Here is a 21351-nt window from a genome sequence, read left to right on the forward strand (position 1 = left end):
CTTCTACCTTTCGTAATAGATTCGCTTGGTTTCTCTCTAAAGGAGTAAACATTTTTTCCCGCTAGAATTGTTTCAAGGGAATGAAATGTCCTGCAAACACCAACATGGCAAGTGCAAAACGAGGAACAAGTGGAAGATCAGGGCAAAGAGAACACAACGCTCCACACAACATTAGGATAATGTTGATAACTTTTATCAATACGAGTTTATCCTTATCTCAATAATATCTTAGCTTATCACAATAATTATTAGACAAAAAGTGTCCAACATCCGTAGTTGTAAGAGATTCTCAGTAATATATAAATTGGATGGACCACTCCTCTTATCACCAATCTAAACTATCTTCTAAACTATTAAAGCTGAAGTACATTTTGTATTTAGCCCAGACTTTTCCTAAATAATTACCATTGTATACCACTGAACTAAACCATATCAATACAATTAAAACAGCAGCCTTTTTTTTGACATCCCCTTAAACTTTCAAAGTAATTACAAGTGTGCCACTACTATTTAATTTATAATTATATTGATTATTTATTTAAACTAATAACAATATTTCCTAAAACCACTCAACTATAATCTTGCCTAACATTATGTACCCTATTCCTATGTTTGATGCAACACAATATTCACATTTTTCTGTTTACGAAATACACAGTGTTCGAGAATAATGGTCAAAATCAGTATTGTTAAAACCGGACCGGCAAGCGAACCGGAATTCTTTTGGGTCATGGGTCAATGTGGTTCGACCGGGTTCGATCCAGATTTGATTAGACTAAATTGAATTTAATGATATTCTTACAAAGATAAATATTATATCAAATAAAATATTTCAATAACCATAGTATTAAAAAAAAATTAAAAAGTACCAAACTGAAAATGTAATAAAAGTAAAACAATGTAATAGTTCAAATCTGAAATCCATAGAAAAACACATTTAAATTTTATTCTCTAGATTTTTGTCACTCCAAATCTTCATGAGCTTTAAAAAAATTATAGACACATTAGTTAAAAATTTATACTATAAAATAAAATTAAAAATTATACCATGATTGAGACGGCTTTACTTTATTAATCTGAAACCCTATTTTTATTTTAAAAAGAAAATGTTAATTGTTTCATTAATAATTTTTTGGTTTATACAAGAACCATGGTTTAGCCGGTTCGTTGGGTCGTCGGTTCACGGATTTTTAACGGTTCGATAGGGGGTTTTAACCGGTTCAACTATAGGGTTTTATCATTAACCCAAACCGCATTTGTGTCCGGTTCGTGGTTGAAACTGGTCCGATCGCCGGTTCGATTCGGGTTTAATAACACTGGTCAAAATCTAGATTATCTTCTTGGAATATATAGGGCTAATCAAAGGTTTTGGAAACATGAGATACATAGTGTACAAATTTATTTTTTGTTAAAAAATAATAACTTTGAATTTCTTTTACATTAAAAGATCTAAAAATATTGAACAAATAAAATTTGAAATCTTATTCATTTAAAATTAATGAATTAAATAACCAATTTGTTGTTTTTTTAAACAATAAATTTAATTTATATTAACACTAAATTTAAGTATCTAATTAATTATATTTTATTAATTAATATAAAAGAATTAATTCTTATAGATAGAGTACTGAAATATACAGATATATATATATATATATATATATATATATTTAATAAAATAAATATTAGTAGTTAAATATTATTAATATTTAGTGAAACGATAAAATATGTTATTATTAATATTTTTATGAGTATAGTTTTACGGGTTGTTCCAACAAACATTTAAAATATTTATCAAATATAAAATTAACTAAAAACTAAAACACATTTGTAGTTAGGTTTGAACGTTTAAGTATTTGTTAGAATACATACTGGATATTTTGAATTTTGGTATATCACATCCTAAGTTTCATACTGGTAAATTTGTATTACAAATCAGGTTCGGATATAACACAATGGTTTTAGTTTTAATTTGTATCATATCATAAAACTCATAAATTAACCATATATCGTTTCCGGATTCAGATTATATTGGTTCGGTTTGGAAATATTTGAAGTTAAATCTAAAATTTAAAAGCAAAACACAATAAATAATTATTTCTTTTTAAAATAATTATTTAAATTTAAACTTATTTTAGATATTATTTCAAAATAAATATAGAACTGAATATTTGAAGTATATATTTATGTTTCAATATTTATATTTATGATTAATTTGGACATATGGATCAGTTATTCGGATTTTCGGGGTTTTTCTGTTTTTTTGGTTATTCGTTCGTGTTTGAATAATAACACTTTGGATTCGTATATGTTTTATACCTGTTTTATTTTTAGACCATGTAAAAATTAGATTTCTTTTGGTTTGGGTTTGGTTCGAACTTCGGGTTACAAATCTTATGCACATGTCTACTTAAATAAAGAGAAAATGCTTGTGATTATATGAAGTTTTTGTCAAAAAATATCCCGCGCTTTGAAAGCGCGGGTCAAAATCTAGTTTAATACTTAAATTAAACCACTTAAATTTAATTAAACAGTTAACCAAACATACATAAATACTACATTTTAAATAAACCGGACTGCCCAATATAATCAAATCTAAACAGTTATGACACGTATTTGTTAAAATCTAACATTCCAAATTAGGAATAATAATAAGAATATTCTCAATTACAGTGAAACCTCTATAAATTAATAATGTTGGACTACACCAAAACTATAATTTTTTATTAATTTATAGAGATTATTAATTTATCGAGATACTAATTAAACCAAAAACTAAATTTGGGACTAATATTAATTAATAGAGATATTAATCTATCGATTATTAATTTAAAAGGTTATACTGTATATCAACTTTACTATCAAGCAACATCTAACTATAAATTAGGGATACCAATACCTAATAATAGCATGCAATATATCAATGTTTATATATATCTACACAACTTCTCAGTTTTGATTGGGAACAAGAATATATCGTTTGACGACTTCGAAGATATTTAGAGATAAAGTTTGTTGTTATAAAAGACTAAAAGTAAAACAAAATTAGTTTTTTTTTAATAATAAAATACTACGTTGTTTGTTTTTCTGGAAAGAAAATCAACATACACTTAATGGGCTTTCATTCTTATTCATATCTATATTATAAAACTGAATATTAAAATTGAAATATAAATTAAATTTGTTTGAAAATATCGATAACAATTTTTAAAAAGATGTTTATTTGAAAATTTGGATAATAGTTTTTTTTAAAATAGGTTTGTCTGAAAATTTGAATAAAATTTTAAAAAAGATTTGTTTGGAAATATGAATAGTAGTATAAAAATATATAATGTTGTTTGAAAACATAGATTGCAGTATATTAAGGAAATAATGAATTTATATTATTAAGAAAAATTGAAAATCTATTATATCATGAGAAACTATATATCTGGGTCAACTTTAAAATATATTAAAATGAGTTAATTTAATTATCTAAAAATATAATTGTTTAAAATAATCATCAAACAAAACTTAAACTTTATATATATACATATTTCATCTAACTATTAAAGCTGAAGTACATTTTATACTTAGCCCAGACTTTTCCTAAATAATTACCATTGTATGCCACTGAACTAAACCATATTAATACTTAAATTAAACCACTTAAATTTAATTAAACAGTTAACCAAACATACATAAATACTACATTTCAAATAAACCGGACTGCTCAATATAATCAAATCTAAACAGTTATGACACGTATTTGTTAAAATCTAACATTCCAAATTAGAAATAATAATAAGAATATTCTCAATTATATCAACTTTACTATCAAGCAACATCTAACTATAAATTAGGGATACTAATACCTAATAATAGCATCAATATATCAATATTTATATATATCTACACAACTTCTCAGTTTTGATTAGGAACAAGAATATATCGTTTGACGACTTCGGAGATATTTAGAGATAAAGTTTGTTGTTATAAAAGACTAAAAGTAAAACAAAATTAGTTTTTTTTGTTAATAAGCAAAGACCACGTTGTTTGTTTTTTTGGAAAGAAAATCAACATACACTTAATGGGCTTTCATTCTTATTCATATCTATATTATTAAAATTGAATATTAAAATTGAAATATAAATTAAATTTGTTTGAAAATATTGATAACAATTTTAAAAGATGTTTATTTGAAAATTTGGATAATAGTTTTTTAAAAATAGGTTTGTCTGAAAATATGAATAATTTTTTTAAAAAAAAAATTGTTTGGAAATATGAATAGCAGTATAAAAAGATATAATGTTGTGTGAAAACATAGATAGCAGTATATTAAGGAAATAATGAATTTATGTTATTAAGAAAAATTGAAAATCTATTATATCATGAAAAACTATATATCTGGGTCAACTTTAAAATATATTAAAATGAGTTAATTTAATTATCTAAAAATATAATTTGTTTAAAATAATCATCAAACAAAACTTAAACTTTATATATATATATATATATACACATTTCAAATCAAAATAATAATTTAAAGTTTATTTATATCAAAAATTGATTCAAAAAATATATATATATATATATATATATATATATATTCAAACATTTATTTTTACTAAAATATTTTCCAATAACCATTATTAAAAAATGTTTCCAATTAGTTAAAAAATATACTCATGCGGAGGGAGTATATGTTTTATTTTCCTTATTCAATTCAAAATATAGATATATATAATTATTTATATGATACTAAAATACTATTAATTATATGTTTGCTATGTTTTTAAAGAAAAAAAAATAGATTGTGAAACTAGGGGTGGGCGTTCGGGTACCCGTTCGGGTTCGGTTTGGGTCTGTATGGATTTCGAATTTCCGGGGTCAAAGATTTCAGTCACATTCGAATATTTCTAAATTTTGGTTCGGATTCAATTCGGATCTTTGCGGGTTGCTCGGGTTCAGATAACCCATTCGAATTATTTTTAAAATTCATTAATACTTTAAATTTTTCAAAATATATAAACAAAATAATATATTACATATAAATTTGAATAACATATATCAAAATGCCTGAACTTAGCATATAAATTGGTTTGATTTAAATATGTGGATAGAGAATCAATAATTATTTTAATTATTTTTGGTGTTTTAAATATACTTTAACTATTTTAGATATTACATTTGACTATTTATATATATTTTCAATTATTTAAACCAAATTAAAAGTACCATATATATTCTGGATGTTTTTATATACATCAAATGTAAAAAAAAAATATAAGTATATAAATTTATTTTGAATACATTTGGGTATCCGAAATACTTCGGTTCGATGAATTTAGTTTCAGTTCTCTAAATACTAAAATTTTGAAATTAAATCAATTTCGGTTTGGGTTTAATATTTCTTTTTGGATCGAGATCGGTTCGATTTTTTGGATTTTGGTTTTTTGCCCAACTCTAATATTGACATGAAAAAAATATTTATAAGAATATATATCCGCACGGGCGTGCGGATCAAAATCTAGTCTATCTTATTAAAGCTGAAGTACAATTTCGGTGTGTTTGGATACTTGAATAGGAGGATTAAAAAAAATTGGAGTGTTTGGAAACTTGAATAGTAGTCTTAATGTGTTTGGATACATAAATAGTAGTATCTATTAATTGTGTTTCCATATTTCACTTAGTTTAACAATTTAATTAATTATATTACCTTAATAATAAATTACATCATTAATTATATTTACCATAGTAATAATACTGCATATTTTTGTTATTAATTAATCAATATTAACTTTGTGCCAATTATAAAATCAAAAATGTTAAATAATAAGGTTTTACATATGATTAAACGTTTGGTTTAATTTATTTTAGTAAAATATTTTTATTTTAGTTTCAATCGGTGGAAAATTACGTACCCAAAAACATAGTTCAAAGATATGTTTTGTGAATAAAATAATAACTTAAATCAAAATAATTGCCACTTAATTTTTCACTCCATATAATTATTTTACTTGATAAAAAAACTCTTTCTATTTCACTTAATTTAGCTAAACACATAGAAAGTGTTTTTTTATTAATTTATAAAATCAGTTAGACATGAACATTATCTATCCATTAGGTAGATGTTGTTCCTTTCGGGTATCATCTACTCTATTAAAATAGAGTCCTAAATTTATCTACCATTGAAGTTGTCATTTAATTTTTAGGCTGTTTCAAGTTTGTTAGGATGTTGCATAAATTATGGACCATATCAAATTAGTTACAATTAATTATATTATATGCTACAATTAAATTAAAACCAGACTACTTAAATTAAACCAACAATGTACTCTAATATAAGTAAATCAAACGACTTATGTTCTATTAAACCAATCTTTCTGGGATTTTTAAATTAATCATGAAAAAAAGTGCATGAGGAAGGGCCACTAATGCTAATAAAAACGAGAATTATGGTTTGAGTTATGCACATTTGATTGGAGCTAGATTGAACACGTGGTTTTGTGCATTCTGATATCGACCTAATCTTTGCGTATATATATATATATATTATTTTGTTTATAAAACATATATATACATAGAGATGAATATAGAATATCCATTCGAGTTTGGTTCGGATCTATTCGAGTTTCACATTTTTGGATGAAAGATTTCAGCCTCATCAGAGTAATTATAAATTTCGGCTCTCGATCTTTGCGGATTCGTAAAACCTATTTAAATTATTTTGAAATTTTAAAATTTAAATATTTTAAAAAAATTTCTCAAAATCTAAGAAAATAATATATAACAAATAAATTTAAATAATGTATGCCAAATTACCTAACCTTAACACAACAATTAGTTTAGATTGAATATTTGGATGAAAAATTAATAGATATTCTAAATACTTTTGGTATTTTTTACCTATTTTATATATTTAATTTTGACTATTTTTTATCAAGTATTTTGGACAATTTCATAATATATTATATATTTAAAATATTTTTTGGATATAATTCTGAAAATAATTAATATATTTAAGTATTAAAATCTGATTCTGATCGATTCGGATATTCGAGATATTTCGGTTCAGACCGGAGTTTGATTCTAATTTTATACCAAGTTTGAATCTTTAACCAGTTTTGGTTCAGATTCGTGATTATTTTTGTGGACCGGATTCGTTTTGATTTATCGGATTCGGGTTTTCTGCCAAGCCTCTATATTTCATTGAATAGATTTGTGGTTTGCCTTTGGTAGCATTTATTTGATTTAACTCCCAGTCATATTAAGATCATTCATAACAAAAAAAAAACTACGAGGTTATAAATTTCAAAGAATATATCATTTTTAATGGGAAAATTTAAACATCTCCTCCTTTCTCGAGAATTTTTCATATTTTTAATTTTTTTAGCTTTTTAGTATAAATATAAATCACTTTTACAGTTTAACAGAGAATTTTTTTTTTCAAAAACTTAATGTAAATATATTTACCTTCTTCAAATTAGAATCTGTATATTCGAACTAATTAATGTACACATAATTTATCTTCACATGCTATTATACACACAAATTATCTTCAATTGTTTTTCAATGATTACAACATAAGTAATAAAATCAGATATGATTGCTCCTACATTAGTAACACAGGTCCAAGCAACAAAACATTTAATTAACATTCATAATAATTTAATTTACCGGTTTTATAAATCAAACAACAAAAAAACATAATCCGCGTTTTAACGCGGGTCAGAATCTAGTTTTTTTTTGAAACCAAGTCCCGTTTGAATATTATAAACTTATGTGTGGATTCTGAGTTGGGTCATTCTGGATTTGGTTCTGATGTATCTAAAAATATCTAAATAACCAATATATCTAAAAAAGGTCCGGATATTTGTAACAAAAATAGCCATATAACTTGATTCGGTCTAGGTCTTTTGAATATCATTAGTTATATTATGATACATCTAAAATATATAACACTAATTATGAAAAATAAATATCTATGTATAAAAAACTCTTTCTATTTCATTTAATTTAGCCAAACACATAAAAGATTTTTTTTATTAATTTATAAAATCAATTAGAGATGAACATTATATGTCCATTTAGGTACATGTTGTTTCTTTCGGGTATTTTTTTTTGTTTAAAACCAAGTCCCGCTTGAATATTATAAACTTATGTGTGAATTTTGAGTTGGATCATTCTAGATCTGAATGAATTCGGTTCTCATGTATAGGAACCTAAAAATATATAAATAATCAATGTATCTAAAATAGGTTCAGATATTTGTAACAAAAATGACCATATAACCTGATTCGGTCCAGATCTTTTGAAAATTGTTAGTTATATTATGATACATCTAAAATATATAACGCTAATTATGAAAAATAAATATCGATGTATAAAAATATATTTAAGGGGCCAATTTAACAAAATATTAGTTAGTTCAATTGAAATAAATATATTAAAAGAATTTATATGAACTGAAAAAAATCAATATAAAAGTACTGATACATTTGGATTCAAAATCATTTCTTTTAACAACAAACTATGATTTGTATACAAATTTAAATTACAATGTAAATATTTAATTAATATAGAATATGTCACATTTATTGTTCAGTTGCGTTCTAAAATCATTTATTTTAACAACAAGCCAAATAAATGTGTTGATTGGAGAAGGAATAAAACAAAGCTAGAGAAACACATAGTTTACGAGAGACACTCTATGTGTCGAATTTATTATAAAGAAAGTTTTACTAAGATAAATACATTCAATAATTACAAACAAATAATATATTTCATAAAAGTGAAAAATAATACCCGCGCTTTCGAAGCGCGGATCAAAATCTAGTTAATTTTAAGTGTGAAGTCTATCTATCTTAACATGGTATAAGAGCCCGATCCAAATAATCCAAACCGATCCACATCGATCTGGTCCAATGTTGGCCCATAGATCCTTGTCCGAGCATTCCAAAATTGACGCTCAAAAATTCATCATTTCAAAGGAGTGTATTAGACACAAAGTGTCCAAAGTGTCTCACATCGGTAGTTGTAAGAGATCCCATCTAGCTTGACACAAGAAACGTGAAGAGAATCGAGAAACGATTTGAGACGGAGAAACACTCATCGATTCAGAATCTCAAAGGTGGAATAGCACGAATCTGAGCTAAAATCGAGCTGAAATCAAGGTGAAATCGAGGTAAAAGATGAAAAGAAAAGTGAATTTTTCGATCGAGAAAATGCTGAAGAGAAAGTCAGTTAGATCTCTGGTACCATATTAAACTCTTTCTCATTAAGCTTAAAGTGTATCTGTACAGTCATCGCATATATATAGTATCCCGTATTATGTACACGTATACAAAGCTATATACAGTATAACTACTACTCTAATAGAGGTATGCATGGTGTTATATCATGAAACAATGAAGAATCAACCATTCAAAAGCTCAATATAGCAAATGCTTTTTTTTTATTCAAACGAGTCAATACATGATGATATGATGCCCTGTACTTTTTTTTTGAATAGACAGCTCTCTTAAATCTTGCTTCCTGCTAGAAATCGGCTATAGAAATCCAACGCCTCTCGCGGTTTGTACTCAGGAACTGTATGTCCTGCACCCTGAAATTACAAACGTACACAAGGATAAAAATAAGAATATAGAACAAATCATTTAATTTTCCAATTTGAGTAGAGAATTGGATTCAATGCCTTGATGGTTAAAAATGTGAGATCGTTTGCATATCTCTGGGTATACCTGCAAGAAAATATGCATGAACTTTTGAAAACATTAATTTAGAGCTCCAGAAAAGATTACTAAAAGATTACCCCGCGACTTGGTCATTTGATATCCATGCCCTCCATTCATCAATCACCTTGTATCCAAGAGAGCGTGTCCAAGCTTCAGAGCCAGTAAATGGAACACACAGATCGAGATCACCGCTTCAAATGATCAAAACTTAGATTCATTATTTTTCGAAACTAAAGGCTTTCATGAGAGTCATTGTTATAAATTTTCATTTGAAGTACCTGTAAATGAGTGCTCTATATCCACTTAGAGTGAGGTTTCTATGGAAACTGATCATACTCCCTGCATCGTGATGGAACGATAGCTTACTTGTGCAGAGTGCCCATCTTCCTATCTCGCTCTCCTGTAAAAAATTCCAGCACATCAGTAATCAGTGGTCCGGTTTTTTGTTTTTTTTTGTTTTTAATATATAAAAATATATCAGCAGGATCAAAACAAGAGTTTGAGACCTCTTTAGCATGAATAGCTTTCCTGGTCGCTGGATCGTTTAGCCAAGCTGTTGCAATTCTATCATCCTGCAAATATAAAACGTAGACTACTGTTTCATCTTATTCTGTGATTGGTATGAGAGAGAGGCACTATCTTTTTTTCTTGTTTCTTACGATGCAAGGAACAGAGACGTCAGCAAGGAGTTGAGACCAGCTAGGAACAATTCCTGGAAGAATAGGCGCACGAACAGGCCACGCTCGACCAAACATTCTTTTTCTTACAGCCAAAGGTTTCTCGGTTTTGCCTGCCTGTAGAAGACTTGAAGGCAGCGATTTTATGTCAAATGCGGATAGCGATGTTCCATGGTAACATGGCTCAAGAATGTTGTATATGTTCAACCTGTCAATATCCTGAAAAAATATATACACATATGAAACTTTATATGATCACACTATATTAGTCTTTAAATTAACATCTTGGAGAACCATTATATATTTACCATTGAAACTTTAGCCATCTGTTCTTCGCAATCAGGGCTAAAATTGTCATAGAAATTTCCATTGCAAACTTTTGTAACGTTCTGCGGGTTTTCTCGTTAGGTGTTTAGATATGTTAACCAGAAAAGAAGTGGAGAACAAGTAAGAATCCATTAAACAAACCTCAAAGAGCTGATCAGAGATTAGTCCCATCCCGTGTGCAAACGGGACAAGAGCGTTTCCGTCATACATGGAATCTGCAACTCCATTTCCAACCAAATATCCCTGTACCAAAGCAAGAGTACAGATCACATCCAATCCTTGTACGAAAACCAAACGACAATTCGTGAAACTGAATCTTGACTCTTCTCATATCGCTACCTTTAAATTAAGAGCCGGCTTTAACCCTTCTTTGTTCCCTGAAACATAAGCAAAACAACATGGAGGAAAAAAGCTCAGGAAGATATATGGTCGTTATGTTTATTTATGAAAGGGGAAGGTAATTTACCTTTGACAACTTCTGAAGCCAGAGTTGGGACGTAAACTCCAGCATAAGATTCTCCAGAGATGTAAAACGGATTCGACTGAAACTCGGAAAACATCTCGAACCACTAGTTGAGTAACATTGGAAAGAAGCGTTTAGTGATCTGAATAACACCCAAACTTATGCGGGCGTATTCAGTCTAGAGGTTGAAGTGATCTTTTATTAATCAGTTTTTAGATGATTGTATATAAATAAGAGAGTTAAATATTTAAATATGATTTCATATATCACTGTCGAATCTCAACAAAAACTATGATAATTTCAATAGTAATAGATTTTGAAGTATTTTATGAAATATCAAATTTAATAACAATAGATTTTAAATGAGTTTGTACATTTCATGTTTGAGTCATTTTATTACAAATCAACTCAAAATTTGATTATTCAAAGAGATACATTTATATCTAACAATTTATAATTTCTGTAAGAACTCTTTTGTTACTTTTATTACTGGAAGGAGTATTTGAAAATCGTTTGTTCTTCTAAATTTATTTGTTAAATTCCATTAGTTGTTAGAGTTTTCATGGTAATGCCTACCAAAAAAGAAAGAGTTTTCATGGTAATTTCAGGGAAAATATTCATTCAAGCTCTCATTTTGATAGCATAAATTAAAATCTTATAAAGCTTTACACTTAGAAAAGTATATAGCTTTTTCTTTTTCAAACAAAAAAAAACAGAACATATATTTAACAAGGAGCTCTTTAAAAATTAAATTAAATACAGTATATTGTTTATGAGTTCATCGGAATTAAGTTTTATCTTTGAATGTAAACATTTGTTTGGTTTTTTTTTGTCTGGTTAATTATGACATTTGTTTGGTTTACCTTGAGAAGAAACGCGTGAGAGTCAACCGCGGTTTTCATATCACCGGTTATGTAGTCAGATTCGTTCTTTGAGTAAGAGAAACCCACACCAACAGGTGAATCAAGGTATATCATGTTAGACACCTGATAATGAAAACAAATCGTACATGAAAAACATTATTTACAACTAGGTAAAAGAAATAGCAAATATTGATACGATTTATAGACTTCGAAAATTTACCTTTGACCAACTGTAAGGATTAAGATGCAGGAGTGGGAGACTATAATTTGTCTTTGCTGGTTCGAAATTGAAAGGACCATGCTCGTACACAAATCCATCCATGCTTGAGCAGCCTGGACCACCATTGAGCCAGAGTACAACCGGATCTTTCAAAGGATTCATCTCTGATTCAACAAAGTAATACCACAGATTCTTCCCATGCTCCTTATCAATTGTGATGTACCTTTAGAATCAAAACCAAAGAATAATAAATAAAAAAAAAACAAAGAATAACATAGACCCTCGAAAATGCAAAAAGATAGAACATGATCTAAAGTACAAAATTGAAAAATAAACGAGAACTCAATTTTGGCCATTGTACAAAATTCAGCTTGAAAGAAAGAAAACAGAGAACTCAATTTTTACCCAGAGTAGTGTTTTGAAGGAAAAGTGCCACTGAAACCAGGAAGTTTGGTGATAAGAGCAGATTCAGGAGCTGATTCTGTTGTTATTACAAACACTAAAAGTAATGCCACAAAGGCAAGAAATTTCAGTAAGGAGCTCATTGGGATCAACAACATAAACTCAGGACAAAGAGATTTTCACAGTGTAATAGTAAGAATTGTGGTATTGCTTTATATAGAACAACAAGATAGGAAAAACACTTGAGAATATTCGGGTTAAGTTAGGAAATAATTTAGCAAGAGTTATTGGTGAATAAAAGGAGACAAAAGAGATGATGTGGAGAAAAACTGATTATAAGAAGAAATTGTGGAACATAGGATGGGATAAGTAAATATGTGATTCTGCAAGCTACAGTTACCTTAAAAGGCACGATCTGATATTTGAGCATCTCAATAAATAATATGCCTGTATACACATGTATGTATCTATCTATCTAGTGATGTGAGGCTGTGAGCTTTGCGTATTTGTTGAGTTGCGTAAGCAAATTGAGTGGAAGCAGAGAAGCGGGAGTTGACTTGGGGACCGCCTACGTAATAAATCCACAAGTTACAGGCGGTTACTTCAAGTGACGACTGGGTAACCGAACAGTGACATGTGGCAAGAATTCAGGATTTTTTTTTACTACCGTTTTCTTCAACAATGAATTAACTTGCAGGTTCCTATTATTAAATCCTGTAAAGAAGGCTAAAAGCGAAGACAAAACTTTCTAACTTTTAGTTTTACCAAAAGAAAAAAAAAACTTTCTAATTTTTTTTCTTCCATTTGATTTTTTATTACTTTAAAATGAAATACAAGTTCGAATACAGAAACTAGTTACTTAAAATGAAGATATCCCCAAAAACTAAATTCCAAAGAAAAAAAAAAAACTAAAACCCACATTTTACAACGGCGCAAAACGAAAACCCACACCAAACAAAAAAAAAATCGCAACTAAATCCTAAATTTAAAAAGAATTCACGATTTTAAAGGAAAAGAGATATTTTGTATATCAATAAACCAAACGAATATCCAACAAGAAGAAAGCCACCTAACTAGATTGACAACCCATTCAAAGGACAGAAAAAACAGGCTGCCACAAGAACTAGCAATACTAAAAGAAGCCACTGTAATGTTTCAAGATCAAACCTTTTCACCGAGAAAAACCAATGATAATTCTTTTGCAAAAAAGAAAAACCAATGATAATAATTTTAACATTTTACCAAAAAAAAACCCAATGATAACCCAGGATCTTTGAGACAACGCATCATTGTAGAAAAAGGGTCAAGACACCAACAAATTCCAATCAAAACCAGAACCAGTTGGAGAAGCCACCGCAGAATAAAGACCATCCGAAGAGACAAAGCAAGATGAGTTCTTTTTGTTGAGTTTTATACTTTTTTTCTAAAAAGTGTTCTTTTATATTTATTATTTGCTGTATTTTTTTTCAAAACAAAAAATCATTCTATTACTCAAACAAAAAGTGAGGGAAAATCGCATAAAAAACTCTCAAAGTGTCACTCACTAGCACTTTGAACCTTGAAGTTTTTTCACTAACACTTTTAACCTTCAAAGTGATATTTGTATCATAAAAAACCTCCAAAGAAAAAAATTGACCGGTTCAGCAGGTAATTTTTCAAAAATAATTATTTAATTAATAAAATAAACAAAATAAATAAATAAAAATCCATAAATAAATAAAAATCGAAAATTTTAATAAAACTTTTTAAAAATTAAAAAAAAAAAAAAATTAAAATTTTAGAAAATAAACAAATATATTAAAAATTAATAATAAATAAGATTAAATTTAAATAGAGAATAACTAAATAAAAAGTTCACAATTTTTTAAAAAAATGGAAAATATAAAATTCAAAATTCAAAATTTACAAGTGACGATGATGGTTTCTCACATAACCATTAACAATGAGGATAATTGCCATATCTCCAATGATAGTTTCCAACATCATCTTAAAAATGACAAAAAAACTTTTTCAAACTTTTGAATTTTCATTTTTTTGAAATATATGAATTTTTTTATTTTCTGTTTTTAGTTTGATCTGATTTATTTTTGAATTTTAATTTTCTAAATAATAATTAATTTCGGAAAATTTTCTAACTTTTTTGATTCTTATGTAATTATATATTAATTAATAAAAATCAGAAAATTAGAAAAAAATCAGAAAATTAATTAAAATTTAGAAAATTAAAATTCAAAACTAAATGAGATCAAATTACAAAAACAGAAAAATAAAAAATTCATATATTTCAAAAAAATGAAAATTCAAAAGTTTGAAAAAGTTTTTTTTTGTCATTTTCAAGATGTTGTTGGAAACTATCGTTGGAGATATGACAATTATCGTCATTGTTAATGGTTATGTGAGAAACCATCATCGTCACTAGTGAATTTTGAATTTTATATTTTCCATTTTTTAAAAAAAATTGTGAACTTTTTATTTAGTTCTTCTCTATTTAAATTTAGGGGAGTGTATTCAATTTAACATTTGATGTGATTTGATTTTTAATGGAGTTTTAGATGATTTTAATAAATTGCAGAGATTTAGGTGATTTTTGTTAAACTACTCTAGAATATCACCTAAAACCATAGGATTTGAGTTTTAATTTTTTAACTAAGGAACTCCATCCAAACACCCTAAAATCACCTCAAAACTTTAAAACTCCACAACTTAAAATATTTACAATAACAGTGGGTTTCGAAATACTTTACGAAATGTCAAGTTCAATAATAGTGGATTTTAAATGATTTTTTAAAATTCATGTTTGAATAACAGTGGATTTGTCATTTTAATACAAATCACTTAAAACTCTCGGTTGAATACACCCCCCTTAATCTTATTTATTATTATTTTTTTAGCTATTTTTTATTAATATTTTAGAAAATAATTAAATTTTTAATATATTTATTTAATTTTCTAAAATTTTAATTTATTTTTTTGATTTTTTTTATTTTTGTAAATTTTATTAGAATTTTGATTTTTATTTATTTTGGATTTTTATTTATTTATTTTGTTTATTTTATTAATTAAATAATTATTTTTGAAAAATTACCTGCTGAACCAGTCAATTTTTTTATTTGGAGGTTTTTTATGATACAAATGTCATTTTGAAGGTTAAAAGTGTTAGTGAAAAAACTTCAAGGTTTAAAGTGATAGTAAGTGACACTTTGAGGGTTTTAAGCGATTTTCTCCAAAAAGTGATATAGATATCTAGATCAGAATATTATGAAAAGGTCGCATAGTTCTAGGGAAAAGGGTGAATTTCAACCCCGACAATCCGTGTCGTGTGTTTTCATACCCAAACAAAGAAGCAGTGCATATACATACCCAAACTAAGATATTTTTAAAATTTCCAACCCGAACTTAGTTCCGTAACGTGAAATCCGACATTGACTAACGTTTCGTTAATTCACCGTTAAACCATGCTTAGTCAGATAATATGTGGCATATTGATTTAATCAAAGACAAAACAAAACGACGTCGTTTGACTCATTAATCAAAACGACGTCGTATTCAATTGGGGGAAAATCAAAATTAAAAACCCTAATTCCCTTTGTTCTTCTTCTTCGACTCACGACTCTCACCTCTCTCTCTCAGACCTGAACTCGAACCAGAAGCTCTCGTCGAACGCTTGTATTAGTGAAGTGGAAAGAAACTTTCGAAAGTAAATGCAAAGGCGTTAGCGACTTGGAAAAGAGGTAAAGCTTTCAATTTTATTGAAGATACAGCTTTTGATTTGTATCGATTTTAATCAAACCGAGTTTGATTTTCCAGTGTATTAAAGTTGAAATTTCCTCCTCTCATTTACAGAATGTTCGAGATTGTGACGTTTAATATTAGTTGCGGTGGATATTGGGTGAAGAAAAGAACCGGTGATGTTGGGTATATCGGTGGAGATGTGAAAACAATTGAGTGCAAACCGACAGAGTTGTTCACATTGTTATCAGATGAGTTTGGGGAGGGATTATATATCAACAAGTTGTGGTACACGCTTCCTTTTGAGGATCACAAGGATAGAAAGAAACTGAGCTATGTTAGAGATGATGCTTTTAAAGAGATGTGTGAAGCTGGTGAGTGGAAAGGAGTTGTTAATTTGTTCCTAGTGAACACAGTCGATCATCCTGAAGATCAGTTTCAGGAACCTTGCGAAGAAGAGATCAGAGTAGAAAGAAATGTTGCTGGCTTTGTGGATGAAGATGAAGATTTCGACTATCATAACACACCTCCCAATTCTGATGGCGAGGAAGAAGTAGAGCCTTTGTTGAGATTCAAACCAGGCAGTGGTCACCTAGAGCTAAAGCAAGTGTTCGACACCATTGAAGATTTCAAAGATGCATTGGTTGAGTATGCATTGAAGGGAGGGTGGAACATTAAGTTGAACAAATGGGGGGGGCATTAAATCTGGGGCTGTGTGTGGGACTGAAGACAACTGCCCATGGAGAATCTATTGCTCTTATGAAGAGAGATATGGAAAGTGGATGGTGAAGACATATGAAGCTGACCACAAATGCCAAAAGGATGGGTATAGTAAGATATTAAAGTCGGGTGTGATCATGAAGATCTTCATGGACGAGATTAGGAATGATATCGATTTGAAGCCTAAGTATATTCAAGAGCAGATTGAGCAAAGGTTCAACTTGATAACCACAATTGACAAGTGTAAGAATGCGAAGAAGATGGCAAAAATCATCATCAACCGTGACCATGAAGAGCAGTTTAGTAGGCTAAAAGACTACCGACTTGCGATTCTGGCGTAAGTGAAGTTTTTATAATAATTGTAGTTTTTTTTTTAATTATTGTCTCTGTTTTTAATAAATTAACTAACATTTTCATTTCTCTTTTGTAGTACCAATCCAGGATCAACTGTCGTGCTAGACACGGTCTTAAATGATGATGGAGCTGAAGTGTTTCAAAGATTCTATGTGTGTTTTGAAACCATCAAAAGCTGTGGACTATGTGGTGTCGGCCTATATTTGGATTGGATGGATGCTTCCTCAAATGCACACTGAAAGGTCAACTCTTGGCTGCTGTAGGAAGAGATGCAAATAATGGAATGTACCCAATTGCTTGGGCTGTTGTTGATGTGGAGAACGAGGATAACTGGACTTGGTTCCTACAGAAGCTGCAGTTTGATTTTAACCTACAAGGAGGTCAAAATTTCACCATAATATCTGATAGACAAAAGGTATCACTTGATTTTGTTGAGTCAAAGTTTATTAGTTTATTTACATTCATTCTGATTTTAGTTATTTAAATCATCCAGGGGCTGTTGAATGCTGTTGAGAGGATTTTACCACATGTTGAACACAGGATGTATGCTCGCCATATATATGGCAATCTGAAGAAACTCTTCCCGCGCCAAGCCGAGATGAAGACTCTGTTTTGGAGAGTAGCTGAGAGCACCACAGTTCGTGAGTATGAAGCTAGTATTGCGGCGGTCCAAAGGTATGATATGCGTGTCTATGAAGCCATGATGGAGAAAAATCCCAAGAATTGCAGTCTCGCTTTCTGCTCTCCGATGTCTTCTTGTTTGGATGTACACAACAACATCTCAGAGTCATTCAACAACGCCATTGATCCTGCTAGATACATGCCGATGGTTGAGATGCTTGAAACTATTAGAAGAACAACAATGGTCCGTATTGATCTGAGAAAGAGGATTGCAGCTGACAATGATAGGAGGTTCCCTTCTAGAATCACAAAGATCATAGAGGCTGAGCAGAGAAAGCTGAAGTATTGTAAGATGATCCCCGGTGGTGATGGTAGATGTGAGGTGAAAGAGGCGAGCATATCTTACAGCGTGAATATGAGGCAGCGGACATGTGCATGCCGTAAATGGGAACTAGGTGGTATTCCTTGTCGCCATGCATTACGTGTGATCACAGAGAAGAAGCTGAATTATGAAGATTACATTTCTAGTTGGTACCTCAACACAAGGCAGCAACAAATTTATAGTGATTCAATTAGGCCGGTGAATGGAATGCGTTTTTGGGAACAAACCGGTACCATTGTTATTCCACCTCCTAGCTTGGAAGAAGAACTCGAGAACATGAAAGGAAGGAAGCCAAAACCAAAGAGGAAGAAAGGTAAAAACGAGTCACCAACAAAGAAGAAGGTCAACCGAAGTGGTAGAGTGATGCATTGTAGTCGATGTGGCGGTGAAAATCACAATATTACGAAGTGCCCACGTCCAGGAGTGCCAAAGAAGAGACCACCCCCAAGAAAGAAGACAAGAACGATGGCAGAAAATGAGCAAGACTTCATGAATTGTGATGACTTTGCTGGACCAAGTCAGCCAACACAAGAATAAATGAAAGATGAAGGTACACAACTCTCTCTTCTCTTCAGCTGTGTTTTGATGGTTTTGCTGTGTTTTGATGGTCGTTTGGATCTGTTTTGATGCTTTTCTGTCTGTCTATTTTTGCTAGAAGCATGAACCATGAAGGCGGTTTTTGATGGATCATGAAGGCTGTTGCGGATTTATCTATTTTGTTGTTATGTTGCTTTTGTTAAGACTTATGTATTGACTCTTTTTTCCTTTTTATCTTGATTTGTAATGACTAATAGTCTTGTTTCAAGCATGGTTTTTATGATTTTTAGTGATTCAAAATGAAAAAAAATCAGACTCTTTTAGTGATTAAAAATGAAAAATAACAGTCTTTTAGTGATTCAAAATGAAAAAAAAAACAGAAGCTTTTAGTGATTAAAAATGAAGAAAACAGAGTCTTGTATTGATTCAAAATGAAAAAAAAAACAGTCTTTTAATGATTCAAAGCATACATAAGCTTGATAAGATCATCATCATCATCGTTCATACAACATCATCGTTCACACAGCATTACACAAGGCAGTTTCACTACACTAAACCATACATAAGCTTGATAAGAGCTTTACTACATCATCAATACATGAACTTGAAGAACAAAATCATGACCAAAGCAAACACTACTATGTTCTTCAAGCTTCGGAGTTGCATTTTACACTCTCGAATTTCTTTCTCAACAACCGCTTCACAAACCCGAGTCTCCATTGTCAATGTTTCAATCTCAGCTTCACAAGTGTTCACTCCCTTTTGCAAAGTGATTGAAGCTCCTTCAATGTTATCCATTTTCTCAATCAAGTCTTCAAGCTCTTCATACATACATACATCAGTCCACTTAAAAGTATGATACCAATCCTGTAACATAACAATATTGAAACTCATTTCCGAAAGGAAAGCATCAAACAATCTACATATATATATCGACACTTACCCCATCTCTAGCAAAAGGACAAGCATGAAACAGTCTACCCGGATTTTTCACAGTTTTTGATGTTTTCATTGATACAGCTTCTCCACAACGACATATCTTAGGAATTCCTCTTCCTTGTTCACCCATTTTCGCCACTGTAACATTCATCAATTTGATTCAAATACATTGATTCATCATCTATAACCTAACTAAGCAAGTTCTTCTTGAATAACAAAAGCTATGGAAGCTTACCTCGACGAGAGCTTTCGGTTCTTCAAGTTGTTGTCTCTGGTTCGAGTTCGGGTCTAAGAGAGAGAGAGAGGTGAGAGTCGTGAGTCGAAGAAGAAGAACAAAGGGGATTAGGGTTTTTAATTTTGATTTTCCCCCAATTGAATACGACGTCGTTTTGATTAATGAGTCAAACGACGTCGTTTTGTTTTGTCTTTGATTAAATCAATATGCTACATATTATCTGACTAAGCAGGGTTTAACGGTGAATTAACAAAACGTTAGTCAATGTCGGATTTCACATTACGAAACTAAGTTCGGGTTGGAAATTTTAAAAATATCTTAGTTTGGGTATGTATATGCACTGCTTCTTTGTTTGGGTATGAAAACACACGACACGGATTGTCGGGGTTGAAATTCACCCTTTTCCCCATAGTTCTAACTGAAGAATCAGCATTCACATTTTGTCTATGAGTTATCTAATTATATATATAAAAAAATGTTCTATTCTTCACAGCCCTCTATGTCATCGCCAGCCTGGAAAGTCGAGCGTTCTCCAGCCGACACACGTCCAAACGCAAGAAGTCTTGCCGTTTCATTTAATCGTCGGCGTTCTGGGCTTCGTTTGTGTCTTTTTTATCTGGGCTTCTGGCTGCTGAGTTTCTTCCATTTTCTGGTCCAATATCACAGGACTAAAATCTGATATGGACCAAGTGGTGAAAAAAAAATCTCCAACATCCAAAAATATTCTACATGGACCAAGTCATTACAAATTACAATAGTATCTTTAATGAAAGAATAATAAGAACCATTAGATCATTCCAACTATCTTTTAATCTTAGCCACACGATTTTCCAGATATTTCATTCTCTCTCTTCCTGTTTTTTAATCTCAATCACTCACAACCACACAATTTTCTTTATCTCATCCACTCATTCGAATATGTACAACTAGTATAACTCGTATAACTAAACATATTAAAATTATATAAATGATATATAATAAATGTTATAATTTACATATGAATAAACAAGTAAATGTTCTAATTGGTATATAATGACAAAATTTCATACATTTTATTTGAGATTTTTCATTTCTTATTACATTATTACATTACACTTTTAATTTAATTTAATTTTACATTATATGCTCTATACTTAAGATTTATTAACTATATTAGCAATATTATT

The 21351-nt window shown here is 29.7% G+C and overlaps 3 protein-coding genes across 4 annotated transcripts; 1 reads left to right on the forward strand and 2 right to left on the reverse strand.

Annotated features, from left to right (window-relative positions):
- Positions 1 to 9335: 9335 nt before the first annotated feature.
- On the reverse strand, positions 9336 to 13069 carry LOC108819404 (serine carboxypeptidase-like 20). Of its 2 annotated transcripts, none has more exons than XM_018592434.2 (13): positions 12672 to 13069; positions 12267 to 12489; positions 12047 to 12169; positions 11187 to 11289; positions 11060 to 11097; positions 10862 to 10963; positions 10702 to 10782; positions 10376 to 10612; positions 10223 to 10288; positions 9995 to 10116; positions 9794 to 9907; positions 9677 to 9743; positions 9336 to 9586 (listed from the first exon to the last, which is right to left on the reverse strand). In XM_018592434.2, exons 1-13 carry the CDS (start codon positions 12824 to 12826, stop codon positions 9503 to 9505), a joined length of 1515 nt encoding a protein of 504 aa, XP_018447936.1. In that variant the 5' UTR covers positions 12827 to 13069; the 3' UTR covers positions 9336 to 9502. The 2 variants fall into 2 exon arrangements, with proteins under 2 accessions (XP_018447936.1, XP_018447937.1); XM_018592435.2 differs by having other exon boundaries at positions 9677 to 9722; positions 12672 to 13067.
- A 4042-nt stretch (positions 13070 to 17111) lies between these two features.
- LOC108821675 (uncharacterized) lies at positions 17112 to 19200 on the forward strand. Its single transcript, XM_056991916.1, has 4 exons — positions 17112 to 17454; positions 17548 to 17886; positions 17965 to 19024; positions 19130 to 19200. The coding sequence occupies exons 2-3, from the start codon at positions 17656 to 17658 to the stop codon at positions 19009 to 19011; spliced, it is 1278 nt and encodes a 425-aa protein (XP_056847896.1). The 5' UTR covers positions 17112 to 17454; positions 17548 to 17655; the 3' UTR covers positions 19012 to 19024; positions 19130 to 19200.
- Positions 19201 to 19602: 402 nt separating this feature from the next.
- LOC108819937 (uncharacterized protein At1g43920, Chloroplastic-like) lies at positions 19603 to 20080 on the reverse strand. The gene is made up of 2 exons (XM_018592945.1): positions 19955 to 20080; positions 19603 to 19878 (listed from the first exon to the last, which is right to left on the reverse strand). Exons 1-2 carry the CDS (start codon positions 20078 to 20080, stop codon positions 19603 to 19605), a joined length of 402 nt encoding a protein of 133 aa, XP_018448447.1.
- Between the last annotated feature and the right edge of the window lie 1271 nt (positions 20081 to 21351).

Source organism: Raphanus sativus, chromosome 8, assembly GCF_000801105.2.
Source record: "Raphanus sativus cultivar WK10039 chromosome 8, ASM80110v3, whole genome shotgun sequence".
Lineage (NCBI taxonomy): Eukaryota > Viridiplantae > Streptophyta > Magnoliopsida > Brassicales > Brassicaceae > Raphanus > Raphanus sativus.